This window comes from Phyllostomus hastatus, unplaced genomic scaffold (assembly GCF_019186645.2).
Source record: "Phyllostomus hastatus isolate PE091 unplaced genomic scaffold, TTU_PhHast_1.1 phas_contig_210, whole genome shotgun sequence".
In the NCBI taxonomy this organism is placed as follows: domain Eukaryota; kingdom Metazoa; phylum Chordata; class Mammalia; order Chiroptera; family Phyllostomidae; genus Phyllostomus; species Phyllostomus hastatus.
Window position 1 is genome coordinate 2,476,851 of NW_025333737.1, and position 14,043 is coordinate 2,490,893.

Consider the following 14,043-nt stretch of genomic DNA (forward strand, 5'->3'; position numbering starts at 1 on the left):
AACAATATCATGAGTGCATATTTGTTTAACCAATAAAATATAGTTATCCTCCGTTACTGATTCTTGCAAGTGTAACGCAAAGATTGCCCCACTAGGTGAGACTCCCAGAGGGCTAGAACTTTCCCCTGCCCCGGCTGGCTTGCTACAGCTTACGCACTGGGCCCGGGGTTACCAGTAGGAAGTGATAGTTGTGCAGCATTGTTTAGGTTGTGTGAAGTCTTCCAGTGTTTTGGCCTCTGTGAAAATCCAACCTCTCCTCAGATTTGCCCCATCACAGTCCTCAGGCTGCCAGATGGTTGAAGCCCAGCCATCTAACTTAAGCAGGACAGTGTTCAGTGAGGTGAGCTATACATTCTTGTACAACGTCAGGGTTTTTTTGGAGCACTTACATCCTTGTTAATAGTATCTGTCCCCACCCAGTAATTTAGGTGTACACAGGCACTTAGATCGTAAGAAGATGTCTTTCCTAATTACTGTCTTCCCTAAGAACCCATAAAGAGAAGCAGACTTTGAACCCAATTTAATTATTTACTTGACCCTACTGTCATAAAGCGTTCAAATTCAAGTATTATAAAGATGGTAACAGGGAAGGGATGCATGGTTCTCAGACAACGGAACAATTGGCCAAGGAAGTCAGCTTTTCAAAGCTCAGCAGGTAAGTGGTAAGACTGTTTTGTACAGAAAGTAGAGAGTCACGGAAACTATAAATATGCCAAGTGAGGGAAACTCATTTTGAAAAGCTGCTGTCCCAGCAGGGGGAAGGGAAGTGGGGAAATCAGTCTTCCTCCTTAAGAAGGTAGCGTGCGGTCTGCCAAGAAGCTTATGCTCTCAGTTTCTGTTGCACACCTGCAGTGGGCAGTGTCTGAGAAAACTCTACGGGTGACCAGAGTCTGAAATCATTGCTGTTATAATGCCACATAATGTCATAGAAATATTTTTTACCAAATTGGGAAATTACGAAAGAATCAGTATTAGCACTAATTGCTTCTTATTGAAAGATTGATGCAGGCTCGCCAACAAGAAAGAATGAGCCTGGTGGGAACAAAGCTTGTTCCTGCCGGGACAGGCCTGGGATGGGGAGAAGTAGTGCTGCCCAGCAAGGCCATGGGCATGTTCCAGCTCCTGAAGGTTAATATTCGTGTTAAGGGGACAAAACTCCAAGTTGCTAAGGTCTGTGGAGTGGCCAGAGACTGGAAGGGAGTAACAGCAGCTTGTTAAAGGAAGAGAGTATTATTGACCTAGGCGGTAGGGTGGGTAAGAGCATGGCCTTGGAGACCTGGTTCCCAATCCTGGCCCTGACATTGACTGTCTTTGGGATCTTGGGCAAATTATATAATATCTCCAAACCTTTAGAAATGACTTCATGAGGGTTGGTAGAGGCTTAACTGAGATTTAAGTAGCGTACATAGAGTGTTTGGCATGGTGTCTGTTGCACAGAAAGCATTCTATGTGTGTTTCTACTATATTCATAGTGGTTCTCTTCAAAGGAAGTAATAAATACCTGTTTTTCCTAGATGGAAGTGGAGAACATCTTAGGGAGAGGGATGGCAACAGCAAAGCACAGAAGAAAAAGAGGCCTTTATTATTTTTTATTTTTAGTCTGCCCTAGGTGAAGGGGCAGGAGTATTATGGGGGGGAGCAGCGGAGGGATGGGGGGAAGCAGAAATTAACATAGTTTAAGACGAGAGGTGATTTTGCAATTGAATCTTTTTTAAGGTACAAATCATTTGGAATCGTCTCAAAAACTCTCTATTAGCAGAGAGCAACTTTACAAAAATGACCAAAAAGAGGCTTTCAAAACAAGCTTTACGTTGTTCAGTGGGGACCGTCTGAGAATGAAACGAGTTTCCTCTGTGAAGATGACGTTCTCAGCTTCCCTGGGGAAAGCTGGTTTTACCTTCCCCAGGGCTGCCCTCTAGCTGCCCGGTAACTTACGGCCTATGTCTTTGTGATGTTGTTGCTGTTGTCTCAAAAATGGTTTAATACTGCAAGTACTTTGGACTCAGTAGTCCGAACAGGACTGTTTAAAAACTAGAAATAGTACCATTGTAACTGGGATGACTCACCTGGGACTTCATTTTAAGTGCTTAATAGACAAGACGAAGGCTCATAAACTCAGTACAGCCAAAGGACGGGAGCAACAGCACTCTCACCCCTCAGCAGATCCGACTTAAGTTCGGTCAGGATGGCACGGCAGAGCAGTGGCCGGAAGGGAGTGTGCAGATTTCTCCTCTTAGTGCTTGTGTTTCTGCCACGTGAAGTGACAAGTAAGTTCATATTCTTTTTTTGCCTCTTTAAGTAAAGAAAAATTTCAGATTAAAAGTCATCTGTGGGTGTTGGAAAAATGCAAAATCCAAGTTGGAACGACTACATGGTTGGTGTGGTTCAGAGTACAGGAGTCAGATAACACCATAAAAAATTAAATGGAAAATATTTGGATGGTTCTGATATTATAAGCAGGGCAAAGTATTCTGTCCTCTCCAGAGCCACAGCCAGAATTTTCCTACATTTTAATGGATTTTATTACTAATAATATTCAAAATAACCTTCTGCTGTTTACTTGAACATACCACTTACAGGAAAATCTTTCCTGCGTTTGCTCCCCACCCCAGTCTGGAAGTAGTTTTCCCCTTCATTTTAAAAACAATACATAGTCATTGTAAAATAAGTTAGGAAATATATAAATGAATAAAGAAAAGTGAAAATTCCTCCAAATCCCATCATCCAAACACAGTGATTCAATGTTAGGTGTATATTCTCCCAGATCAAAAAAAAAAAAAAACACTAGGCAGCAATCTCATTGTTTTTTTTTTTTTCAGTAATTTGAGCTTTTAAAGGAAAAGTTAATGTGTTAACAAAATATATTAACAAATATTATGGAAGGGGCGAGTTTCTGGTTTTGCCAGTCATGTTTTACTTTTTGTTACTTGCTTCTGAACCAGGAAAGTTAAAATTGCAATTTGGATTTGTTGCTATACAATAAATGAATTTTTTAAAATGAGAGATGAAAATAAAGTGCTATATATCATGATCATTCCTGCCACAACTTTTCTATCCCACAAACCACAGCTGTTTAAGTATCTTTTTACTTCACTACATTACCAAAACAATATTAAAACATCAGAAATGGAAGACCAAGTTCTACCATCTAATCAGAAATATTTTCAAATCAGCTTTTGCCCATATGCAATTTTTATATATTTAGCATAGTTATTAGAGATGTAATTTACATTCTGCCTATTCATCTGATGTTATATCTTAAATATTGTTCCATTTTACTATAATCCTTTTTCCTTTGTATTTTCCCACTCCCATCCCCTTACTTTGCTACATCCAACCCCTTGAAGTAAATGAATTAAGTCTGGTAAGTATCTCTCCATTTTTTTCTCTATTTCTATCAATCCTATTTCATACATATAGATAGAATTTTTCCCTTTTCCACATAAATGTGTGTGTGAGTATAAATGGAGTAAGTCTGAACATATTATTTTCTAACCCAGTGGTTCTCAAACTTCACTGCATGTGAGAACCATCTGGAGCTTTTAAAAAACCCGGCGCCCAGATGGCACTCCTATCAGTTGGTACAATGTCTGGGGGTGGCAGCAAGGCCTCAGTCATTTTTTAAAGATCTCCAGGGGATTCCAATTTGCAGCCAAGTGTGGTAACCATCATTTTAAGCTTTCTTTTTTTTTTTTGTCAATAACACATTATGGATCTTTTTCCTTGTAAAATCATATAGACTGATACGACTATTTCAATTTATTGAGAAGTATTTCATTGTACTGATGTAACACTTATAGCCATTTAGATGTTCACTCTATCTTAAATAGTTTCTTTCTGCACTCCCAGGTTCCGTTTTAACTGTGAACGGTAGAACCGAGAACTTTGTTCTGAACACTAAGTTGGGCGCAGAAGAGTCTCTGAGATGTGATGTTCAAAACCGCACTGGAGACGAAGGGCTTCTCTGGTACCGAGAACAGGGGTCAGTGGATCTGAAGGACGAAAACAAAATCAATTCCAGCGCTGTCTGTGTGTCTTCCATCAGTGAAAATGACAATGGAGTCACCTTTACCTGCAAACTGCAGAGGGATCAGTCTGTGTCAGTCTCAGTGGTGCTGAATGTCACTTGTGAGTAAGGGGAAAGAAATTGCTGGTCACTCTGTTATCTGCACTACATTAAGTGGTAGTTGAATCTCGGTCTAAAGAGTATGTGCAGCCCTGGCGGGTGTGGCTCAGTTGGTTGGAGTGTTGGTTCCTGCACTAAAAAGGTTGCAGGTTGGATCCCTGGCGGTGTGCATGGGAGGCAACCAATTGATGTTTACCCCTCCCGCTCTCTCAGTCTCAGCAATGCAAAAATGTCCTTGGATGAAGATAAAAAAATTAAAGAGTATGTGCATTTTAACATTTGCTTTATATTGCCAAATTTTGCTATTTATATATTTCTTTTCTAAAAGAAGTTTATTTCAGATTTCAGAGATTTTTTTAAAAAAAGATTTTATTTTTTAGACAGAGGGGAAGGGTGGGAGAAAGAGAGGGAGAGAAACATCAATGGTTGCCTCTCACATGTCCCCTGCTAGGGACCTGGCCTGCAACCCAGGCATGTGTTCTGACTGGGAATCAAACCAGCCACCCTTTGGTTCGCAGGCTGGTGCTCAATCCACTGAGCCACACCAGCCAGGGAAAATTGTGATATTTATGCTCCCACAACAAAGTGTCAGAGTGCCTATTTCCCCACACCATCATGAGCACTGAGTTTGAAATTTGCCAGTCCAATACGATATTTTATTTTAATTTCCTAAATTAAAAATGAGGGTGCTCACCTTTTCATAAATGTATTGGCTGTTTATATTTAAAACCTCAAAACATGAAGCTCTTTGATGGCTGGGTGGCAGGAACTGATAACCCACTGGTGGAATTCTCTGGCATCAGGAATCCCACAAGTGATTCTATGTCGGTGATCATGGTTGGTTTGGATGGAAAGCTGGTTCTATGTGAGGGTGGTGTGGAAGGTGGGATGAGGGGTGATGTGGGTTAGGGTGGTGATGTGGTATGATTTGGTAGAAAGGGTTCTGGACTCAGGTTCAGCAGGCTTCTCTGTGAAAAGTCGCTGCCATTGCTCCTGAGATAAAAGGGAGGAGAAAATGCTGAGGAATCAGCTCTGGGAAGTGCCGGCAGCCTGCAGCTTGAGTTTCCAGAGTGAATCATCTGCTCATTGCTGGGAATAGGAGTTTCGTTTTTTTATTTTCTATGAATTAACAAAACGTGGTTTTTTTAAAAAGCGAGCTTCCTCATGTGTACTTGGATAGAATCTAAAACTGCTAGGTGCCCTTGGAGGTCTTGTAATCCCTACAACGTGACGATGCGGAAACGGGCTCGGACTGAGGGCCTGAACTATCACGGCCAGCCTGGGAACAGGACACAGGCGCCCGGTTCCTCATCTCGTGCCCTGCCCATTATATCTTCTGAAGGGGGACATGGCAGAAAAGCCAATGTGGTCAATGGCTTTAGAAATGATTTTCAGTTTCCAGCCTGAATCCACATTCAAAATCATCTTTATAACCACCTCGTAAATATTGTTGCTAAGCACATATGGAAAACACAACTGGTCAGTGATTCATAGTGACAAACCTATAGAAACTCATCAATCAACAAATCAAAATGAGGTACTAAAAAGGGGCAAGAATAGCATGCGCAGTCCTGAGCAAGTGTTGTTATTATTATAAATAATACTAATAAATGCTAACATGCTATTTTGGGGAATGTGTGCAGAGACAGATTCTTTCATACATTGTTGCTGAAAGTACACACTAAGACCACCTCTTTGGCAATATCTGTCAAAATTTAAAATGTGCCTGCTCTACGAGACCCAGCATTTCTACTTGTGGTGGAGAAACGTGTGCATGTGCACAGAGGCATATGTTAGCATATTTACTGAAGCATTGTTTAGCATCTAAAAAATGAAAACAACCTAATTTCCATCAACATAAAATGATTAAAGAGTCATCTATTATACTATAGCACTCTAAAAGCAATGAGCTAGAACTGTGATTCAATGTGGATATATCTCAAAAACATTCAAGTCGTTGAGAGAATGAAGTCTATAGTAAACTCTTCTTACCCTCCTAAAACAATACATTTCCTATGGACATATTTTATGTATAAAAACTATGTTTTGAAAAGAGATGCAAGGAGCCCTGGCTGGTGTGGCTCAGTGGATTAAGTATCAGCTTTTGAACCAAAGAGTTGCCAGTTTGATTCCCAGTCAGGGCACATGCTGGGGTTGTGGGCCAGGTCCCCGGTAGGGGGAGCACAAGAGGCAACCACACATTGATGTTTCTCTTTCTCTCTTTCTCCTCTCTTCACCTCTCTCTAAAAATAAATAAGTAAATCTTTTTTTAAAAGATGCAAGGATTTACATCAAACATAATGGTGACTATCTCTAAGGAGTCAGGAAATGATGAAGATAGCATCAAGGAAGATTTGAACTTTATCTGAAATGTATAATTTTTTAAAAAAGGGAATGCTTGCATATAGCTGATAAGCTTAAAATTAATTTTAAATTGTTAAATTAAAAGAAACAACTAATAGGGCTGGTAGAATTGCTGGAATTTGTATCTTTGGCAATTAATTTCTATATTCTAGCAGCTTCCTGCATATCCGAATACCATATAACATTCTTGTTGGATATAGATATGGAATTTAAGCTCATTCCAAAGAACAACAAAATGTCAGTCTCCTGAGTGTTATTAATAGCAGAGCCTACTCAGGGTCTAATTATTCAGCGTGCAGATTATACAAGCTCCTTTCCCCCTCCTTCTCCACCTTTGCCTCTTCCCTACAGCCCACTTTTCAAGCATCTTATTACTGTTTTGCACCTTGGCCAGAAAAATGCAAAGCGCGTGCAGAAGAGGGGAGAGTCAGCTCAGCCGTTTCTCCTCTAGATGTGGGAAAGGCCTGGCGGGAATGAGGGTTGGAATAATGGGGTGAAGATGAATGTGTCCTGCTACCTGGGGGGCTACAACCTTTCTTATCACGGAGGAAGTAAGGAGTCGCTCACACAGGGGGATGACAGGGACTCAGAGAGCCACGCTCACCTTCCACAGATGCCAGAGTTGCCGTGACTAGAACACTATCTAGAGGAGGACATTATTTATAGAGGATTACTGAGGAAATGCAAATATGCATTGGTAAATATGTGGCTGGGGCAAATGCAGTTAAACAAAATGTGAAAATAGAGGGTGTGAAGAGCATGTAAAACTGCCACCACCAGCACAATAATCCTGCTACCCAGCACTGTGGGGAGTTCTCTACAGGCATTCTCTCATTTAATCGGCACAGCAATCCATGAGGCAGCTGTTCTCCCATCTTTTTAGACGAGGACACTGAACAGTTACTTAGCAGTTAAGTGACTTCTCAAGATCACGGTAAGTGATGTAGATGGCATAAGGGCTAACTTCAAGGCCTGCTCTCTTAATATTATACTGTTGTATCCAACACTAGCAGGTTGGTTTATTATATTAATTCTCATCAAGGAGAGACTCGAGGCTTATACTCTTGGGTAGTATTACACATATAGACAGATTCATTATTATGTATATTTGTTTCATGGTTTGTCTTCTCTGCCACATTAAAAGTGCTGCTAGGTTTGGAAGTGGATGTGTGTTATTTACGATGGCAGCCCTGATTCCTGGCCCAGTGCTTGGCATACAGTAAGGCACTCAATAAATTTTTGTCAAATGAATGAATGACTACATGAGATAGACTGAAAGCAGATCTTGAACTCAGACAGCAAACTATTGCTTATTCGCTGATTGAATCTAAATGCTTGAATCTTGCAGTTCCTCCTCTCCTAAGTGGAAAAAACGTCCAGACAGTTGAGGAAGGCAGTAGTGTGAACATAGTTTGCAATGTGAAATCCAACCCCCAGGCTCAAATGATGTGGTACAAAAATGGTAGCATCCTGAACTTAGAGAAAGACCATCACCAAGTCCAACAGACGAGTGAGTCCCTTCAACTGTCAATCTCTAAAGTCAAGAAGTCTGACAATGGAACTTACAGCTGTGTTGCGCATTCATCTCTGCAAAGAAATACCAAAGACTTTCACCTCCTTGTCAAAGGTAACTCTCTTCTAAAATAATATCTGGCACAGAGTGAAACTCAGAATAGATGCTCAGTAAATATTTTTCATGACAAAAAATGATGATGATAATTATGATTAGTAGGCAGGATTTTCTATGGAGAATCATCCCACTCAAGTAGTTTGCCACTAAGGATTCTAGTCGTTCCTTTTAGGGCAAATGCCTATTCCATACAGGACACTGCTTTTTGAGCAAAGGTCCTTTTCTAGAACTACATGGGAGAAGATGATGCTGGTAAGCTTTTAGGGATGAGTATTTCCATGAATTCTCCTGGGCAACAAGGTTGGTAAGAACTGGACTTTGGAGTTCATAGCCTAATAACAAACAGAAGAGAAGTCAGAAACACATGGAGAATAGATAAGAACATGGATCTCTAAAATCACTCCTAACTCTGAAATTGTAACACATGGGCCAATCAGAAGAGGGAGTAGGGGCAAATGGCGGGGGAAGGGAGCAGAGTTCTTTCTCGGCTTCATGTTTCATCCACCCAGGTTTATCACCTCTGCAATAATAGAGTGATTTTCCCTCCTTGTAGTTCTTGTTCATGCAAAGAGAGGAAGGGGAGATACCTGTTGTAGCAGATGCAGAAAATGCTCACACACACATTTCCTGGTCCTGGGGCCAGGATGCTAGGAGCAACCAAACAAGCTGCAGCTCTGTATCTTGTTAGAACATTATTCACTTTGTCATTTGCCCACTTATTGCCTTCCTTGCCAGTTCCCAAGAAGCCAACTGGACCCCAGCGAGAAGTGTTGGGCTGGTGTGACCACAGGGCTTCTTATTCCTCCCACTCGGGGGAGGTCTGGGACACCAACAGAGTGGCTGCTGGGGAGGAAGAGCTGCTGTTGCCCGACGCTGTGATTACTGGCATGTTCAGTAATTGGCCCTGCAGAACGGTATCAGTATGCCCAGGGCCTACTTGCTTTAAAAACCAAACCCACAAATAAGCTAAGAGGGATAGAGTCAGTGGAAAGGGCACCATTCTGAGGCCTGTGGCTATTTGCTTCCCCCAGAGCCACGAAAGCATGGCTGGTGGGGCCTCAGGCCATGCCCTTCCAACTGGCTGTAAAGTCCACCCAGCAGAGACTGGGAGATTGTTATCATCCCTCTGGGTTAAGAAGGAATCAAAATTGCTCCATATCACATAAGAAATACACAGCTTGTATGATAAGCAGGATGCCAGCTTAACAAATTGGTTTTCAGGTGGGCAGAATCCTGTTCGGGGTGGAGCTCTTCCAAACCAACCTGTTTTTTCTTATTTCTTCCTGCTTTATTACCTCCCTGGTTGTTGGCTGCCTCCGCAGCATAAGCACTCTGCTGCTGGTGATCAGCCTGAATGCCAAGTTTGCCAGGAGCCTCTCTCGGTTGCACAGCTCAGTGGGGTAGTTTCTAAATGAGGCCGTGCAAGCTGAAAATGACATCACAGATCTTTTTTCTTAAGCACAAGATTTTAGCTCATGTGTTGGGATCATCTTACCACGTTAATTTGGGAGGAAATACCAGGTCTGGTTACAAATAAGAGTAAAACAGGACAAGGGGAGAGATGCAGTTACACTTGCCAAAGTCACTTTTCACAGAAACTTGGAATCCAAAGTGAGCCAACGGGTCAGACAGTTTATTTCGGCTTGTTTGCAGAGCGAACGCTGTCACACGTGGCTTCATTTTATTCAGCGTGGTAAAAAATATTCCAACTCGTGACTGAATTCTGATTCCTTTTCCTAATTGTCCCACTGTTGCTTCCTCTTCATTTTGACATCTCTGCTTGGCACTGCAAGTATAGGGGGACCCCAGTAAGGTGCAGGCCCTTGGGTGCGCCCCAGGGCTGGCAATTACAAAGCCAGAGCTTCTAAGAAGGCCCATTTAGTGGCTTCCCCAGAGGGTTGATGCACCCCACACCCTTGTGAGAACAATTTTTAACAACAACTAAAGAGTAAGAGTAAAGGATGCTTAATCCATTTACTTCCCAAAATTATCCTGAGCAGGAACTAGACAACAATGGGGAAGAAAACAGTTAAAAGGTAATTGGTTAGTGTGCCATACAACTATGGGCGGATAAAACCTATTTCATAATCTTCAGGCACTTGGGGCTTGGGCTTTAAACTTAGATTTATTTAAAGACTCTCCCTTCCCTTTTACTCCACCTTTTACTCCTCCTATACTGTCTCATGACCCTGTGTTCTGTATAATACTCATCTCAGTTTGTAGTTTTTCTTTGTTTACTCTCTGTCTTCCCAACAAGAATATGAGCTCCCAAAAGGCAGAAGCCTTCCATGTCTGCCCTATTTTTGCAAGGCCGAGGCCAGCACCTACCACACAGTACTCACTCAGTAAATATTTGTTGACCACATCTCTCCACCAATTCAATTGCACAATATACAGTACACTGTAAATTCCTAAAATTGTATCTTAACTGTGATTGGACCTCCTTCCCCTCCTAGACTGGCATCAGATTCTAGACGCGTAGGCAGGGTCATTTAAAATAACTTTGTTGCCCTGGCTGGTATAGTTCACTGGATTGAGCACTGGCCTGTGAACCAAAGGGTCGCTGTTTAGATTCCCAGTCAGGGCACATACCTGGGTTGTGGGCTGGGTCCCCGGTGGGGGACATGTGAGAAACAACCACACATTGATGTTTCTCTTCCTCTCTTTCTACCTCCCTTCCCTTCTCTAAAAATAAATAAAATCTTTAAAATAAAATAAAATAAAATAACTTTGTTGACCTTAATCACTCTTGCTTTTGAAAGTTCCATCCCAGATCATATCAAACATAGTAAAATGAAGTATACAGTGTTACATGTACTTTTCTGCTGCACGAATTTTGAAAGGATTTTTATAACTTGCATATGTTTTTAATTTTATCATAAATAAATTATTCATGTGGTTCTTAAGGTTTAAATATTACCATTATTTAAGGGTTGGGTTATAGTGGACACAAAATAACATTTTATAGATGTTTAAACATTTATTAATTTTGAATAATTTTGCCATTTTTCAATATTTTGGTGCCAATACACCTTTTTCATTTTTAGTTTTCAAATGTTCCCATAGGCCCCTGGGAAGCTCACAGGCAGAGGACCTGTGCCCGTGGTGGCTGACGAACAAAATGGCTCTGAGCCTGCCTGGTGTTCAGAGTGCCAGGGCCTGAGCCGTCCCTGCCAGGCTGTCCTGGCTGCTGCCGACCTCTTCCTGGTCCAAGTTAGAAGTGGCCTCTCTGTTCCTCCACGTCACTCAAGGATATATGGAAATCTCTGCCCAGCTTGGGAAGGCGGGTGCTTAGAGTCCTACTTCCCCAGAGGCACCTGCTACAGTGTCTTGTCACCTGCTTGGGGTGCCCTCACTGTACAAGGGTCCCCGCTGTTCCTGAGGCCCACAGACCTCTCTCCCCTTCGTCCAGTGGGCTCTTCACCTTTTCTCTTCTTGCTCTTAAAGTTTTCCTCCCTCTTCCTCACTGGGGTACCCTCTAATATCTTTTGGACTTTTCAAAAGGCCAGAGAACCACTGACTTCAGCCTACTTCTGCTTTCTGCATGGCAAAGAAAATATGGATGAAGAAAGCATCAGCTGGTCCGACTACCTGCTTTGGGGCAGTTATTCATTCATACTACCACAATTTACCCTTCCACAGAGAAATAGATTCATAACCTGTCTCTGCCAGTGACTAGTTCTATAACTTTGGACACATAAACTAATCTCTCAAAGCCCCTGGTTCCTTGCCTGTAAAGTGGGGATAAAAATACCTGCCTTTTGGGATTGTTGGGGGGATTTAATCAAGAGGATGATAAACATCAAGCACAAGGCACCATGGCTGGGACATATGAGAAGTGCATAAATTAGAAGCATATAAATGTAAGTTCTCATTCTGTGTGTTTACATTTCCAACAGACAGAACTGCAACTGTACCAATAGAACCCATTATTGCTGCAAGTGTGGTGGTCTTTCTAACCTTGTGCTTTGGAGTGATTGCTAGAAGAGAAAGAATAATGAAGGTATCTAAGTATTCTAAGCTATTTTGGTAAAAAGTCATCTAAATAAAAGCCAAGAAGTAGCTGTAGAAGTGACTAGAGTTAGGAGCCAAACCTGGACAACCTAGTCTCTCTGCCACATGATCTAAAATGGAAGTGGCTTAAGGGAATAAAACTTGTTTGTGTATTATCAGTAAAGATTTACAAAGAATAGACGTGCATGTGGACAAGACTAGAATGAAATGTGCTGTGGTGATCGGGGTAGGGGATTTGGGCCTGATTTGTCTTCCTTTTAAATTTCCCGTCATTGTTGCTATGGCAGCTTTGGTACAATAGATAAAGACGGGGAGGAGTATCTGCTCTAGACTTAGGGATCTGCGTGAAAAGGATGGCACTTGCTGCTCACCTTTACAGCTGCCCTGGCTGCGGTGGGCTGCAGTATGAATGGTTGCAACAGTTAACCTTGCTGGTTAGCATGATGTAGAGTACGCATGTGCATAGGTTAATGCCAGGCATCTGACTCCACCAGTTAATCCAATGCCAAAGGGAGGCCAATATGGCAGAAGGCCTCTATTTAAGAATCCTAGAAGCATTTTCAATTAAGAATTATTAATATATCTTCTCTAGATTTAATAAAAATAATTAATGTGGCCAAAGGGCTAAGACCTGGACCAATGCAGAGGTGGCTGTATATTCTAGCTGCCTCTGCGCTGGTGTGTATTTTTCTAGGTAGGAGATTATCAGACTTCTGCATTTCCTGCCCCTTGAGCCACTTTGATGCATTCAAATGTGATCCATTATCCTTAAAAAAGCCAGAAAACTCATTGCCCTTGTTTCGTTTGCCTCTAGTTCTGCATAAAGGGTGATGGTCCTCAAAGAGACACAGCTCTGTAAGCACCCTGGGCTGGGCAGATGATCTTCCGTGAGCAGCCAGGTAGCACCGTCCATCCCATCCCGAGCAAACTCCACAGGAAATGGGAGGTGCTGGGAGGTGAAGGGGTTCAGAGGAGAAGGGAGGGTGGAGGAGGATCTGTCTCTACTTGCAGGAAGACAGGTTGGAAGGATGCCTAGAACTGAGAATATCTTTGGTCTAAAGCCTTCTGCCTCTTTAAACAGTTTTTGGCTAATGCTTGTTATTGCCCCTGCATTTTATTGCCCCACAGTGTAAATGACTGAGAGGCCCTACCCTGAGGGGAAGCCACCTGCCCTGTCACAACAAAGTCAGAGGCCACACTCCTCACCCTGGGTCTGATGGCTCCAGCATACACAAAGTGGGCAGTGGGAAAAAAAAATCTAAAGGCATTCTTTCCAAGAGTATGAGTTTAATTTTTTCTTATTGTTATGATCATCATTACAATTAATTTCTTGCTTCATTTCAGGTGAGAAAGCTGAGGTGTCATCTAATACAGCAAGAATTGCGCATCAGAACCTCCCTGATTCATGTAGTCCCCTCTGTATTTATTTCTACTATTAAATTTGCTCCTGTCAAATTGTCAGAGGTTATTGTCAGAAGAAGTGGTTCATTAAGCACTTAACAGTTGTTGTTATGACTAATTTGATATGCTTGTGTAACATTTTTGTAGAGAAAGCTGTTAAGTATGAAAAGTAAGATTTTTGTTAAGTCTTCTCCTTGAAGGGTATGTTAATTGAAATTTGTTCCAAAAAGGTAGATAACTATTTACCATTTAGAATATATTCCTCTAGGTAGGAGGTGAGCAGATACTTGGGTTTCACAAATCAGTGCAACACCGCACACAAAAAATGGGGGGCAACATAGAGTGATCAGTTTTTTAAGTTGCCCAGGAAGCCCATACAAAACATCAGTTATCATCTACTGTCATTTTAGAAAAGGAATGTTTTAGGGCTAAAAAAGGAAGGATGTCATCTCAGAATATGAAATACTCCTTTAAATGGAAGAAATTTCATATTGTAAAAAACTCAGCA

General features: G+C 41.8%; 1 protein-coding gene across 2 annotated transcripts; it reads left to right on the plus strand.

Annotated features, from left to right (window-relative positions):
- Positions 1-606: 606 nt before the first annotated feature.
- Positions 607-13,595, plus strand: TMIGD1 (transmembrane and immunoglobulin domain containing 1). 2 transcript variants are annotated; one of them, XM_045837143.1, is made up of 7 exons: positions 607-655; positions 1,717-2,267; positions 3,850-4,128; positions 7,839-8,117; positions 12,020-12,123; positions 12,949-12,989; positions 13,479-13,595. In XM_045837143.1, the coding sequence occupies exons 2-7, from the start codon at positions 2,186-2,188 to the stop codon at positions 13,480-13,482; spliced, it is 789 nt and encodes a 262-aa protein (XP_045693099.1). In that variant the 5' UTR covers positions 607-655; positions 1,717-2,185; the 3' UTR covers positions 13,483-13,595. The 2 variants fall into 2 exon arrangements, with proteins under 2 accessions (XP_045693099.1, XP_045693098.1); XM_045837142.1 differs by having other exon boundaries at positions 610-655; positions 12,949-13,033.
- The last annotated feature ends 448 nt before the right edge of the window (positions 13,596-14,043 follow it).

Excerpts from the sequence above, each read along its gene's own strand:
- TMIGD1 (XM_045837143.1), top strand. The coding sequence starts at position 2,186 with ATGGCACGGCAGAGCAGTGGCCGGAAGGGAGTGTGCAGATTTCTCCTC. Across the intron at positions 4,129-7,838 it reads AGTGGTGCTGAATGTCACTT|TTCCTCCTCTCCTAAGTGGA; the intron begins GTGAGTAAGGGG and ends TGAATCTTGCAG. Across the intron at positions 12,124-12,948 it reads GAAGAGAAAGAATAATGAAG|TTCTGCATAAAGGGTGATGG; the intron begins GTATCTAAGTAT and ends GTTTGCCTCTAG.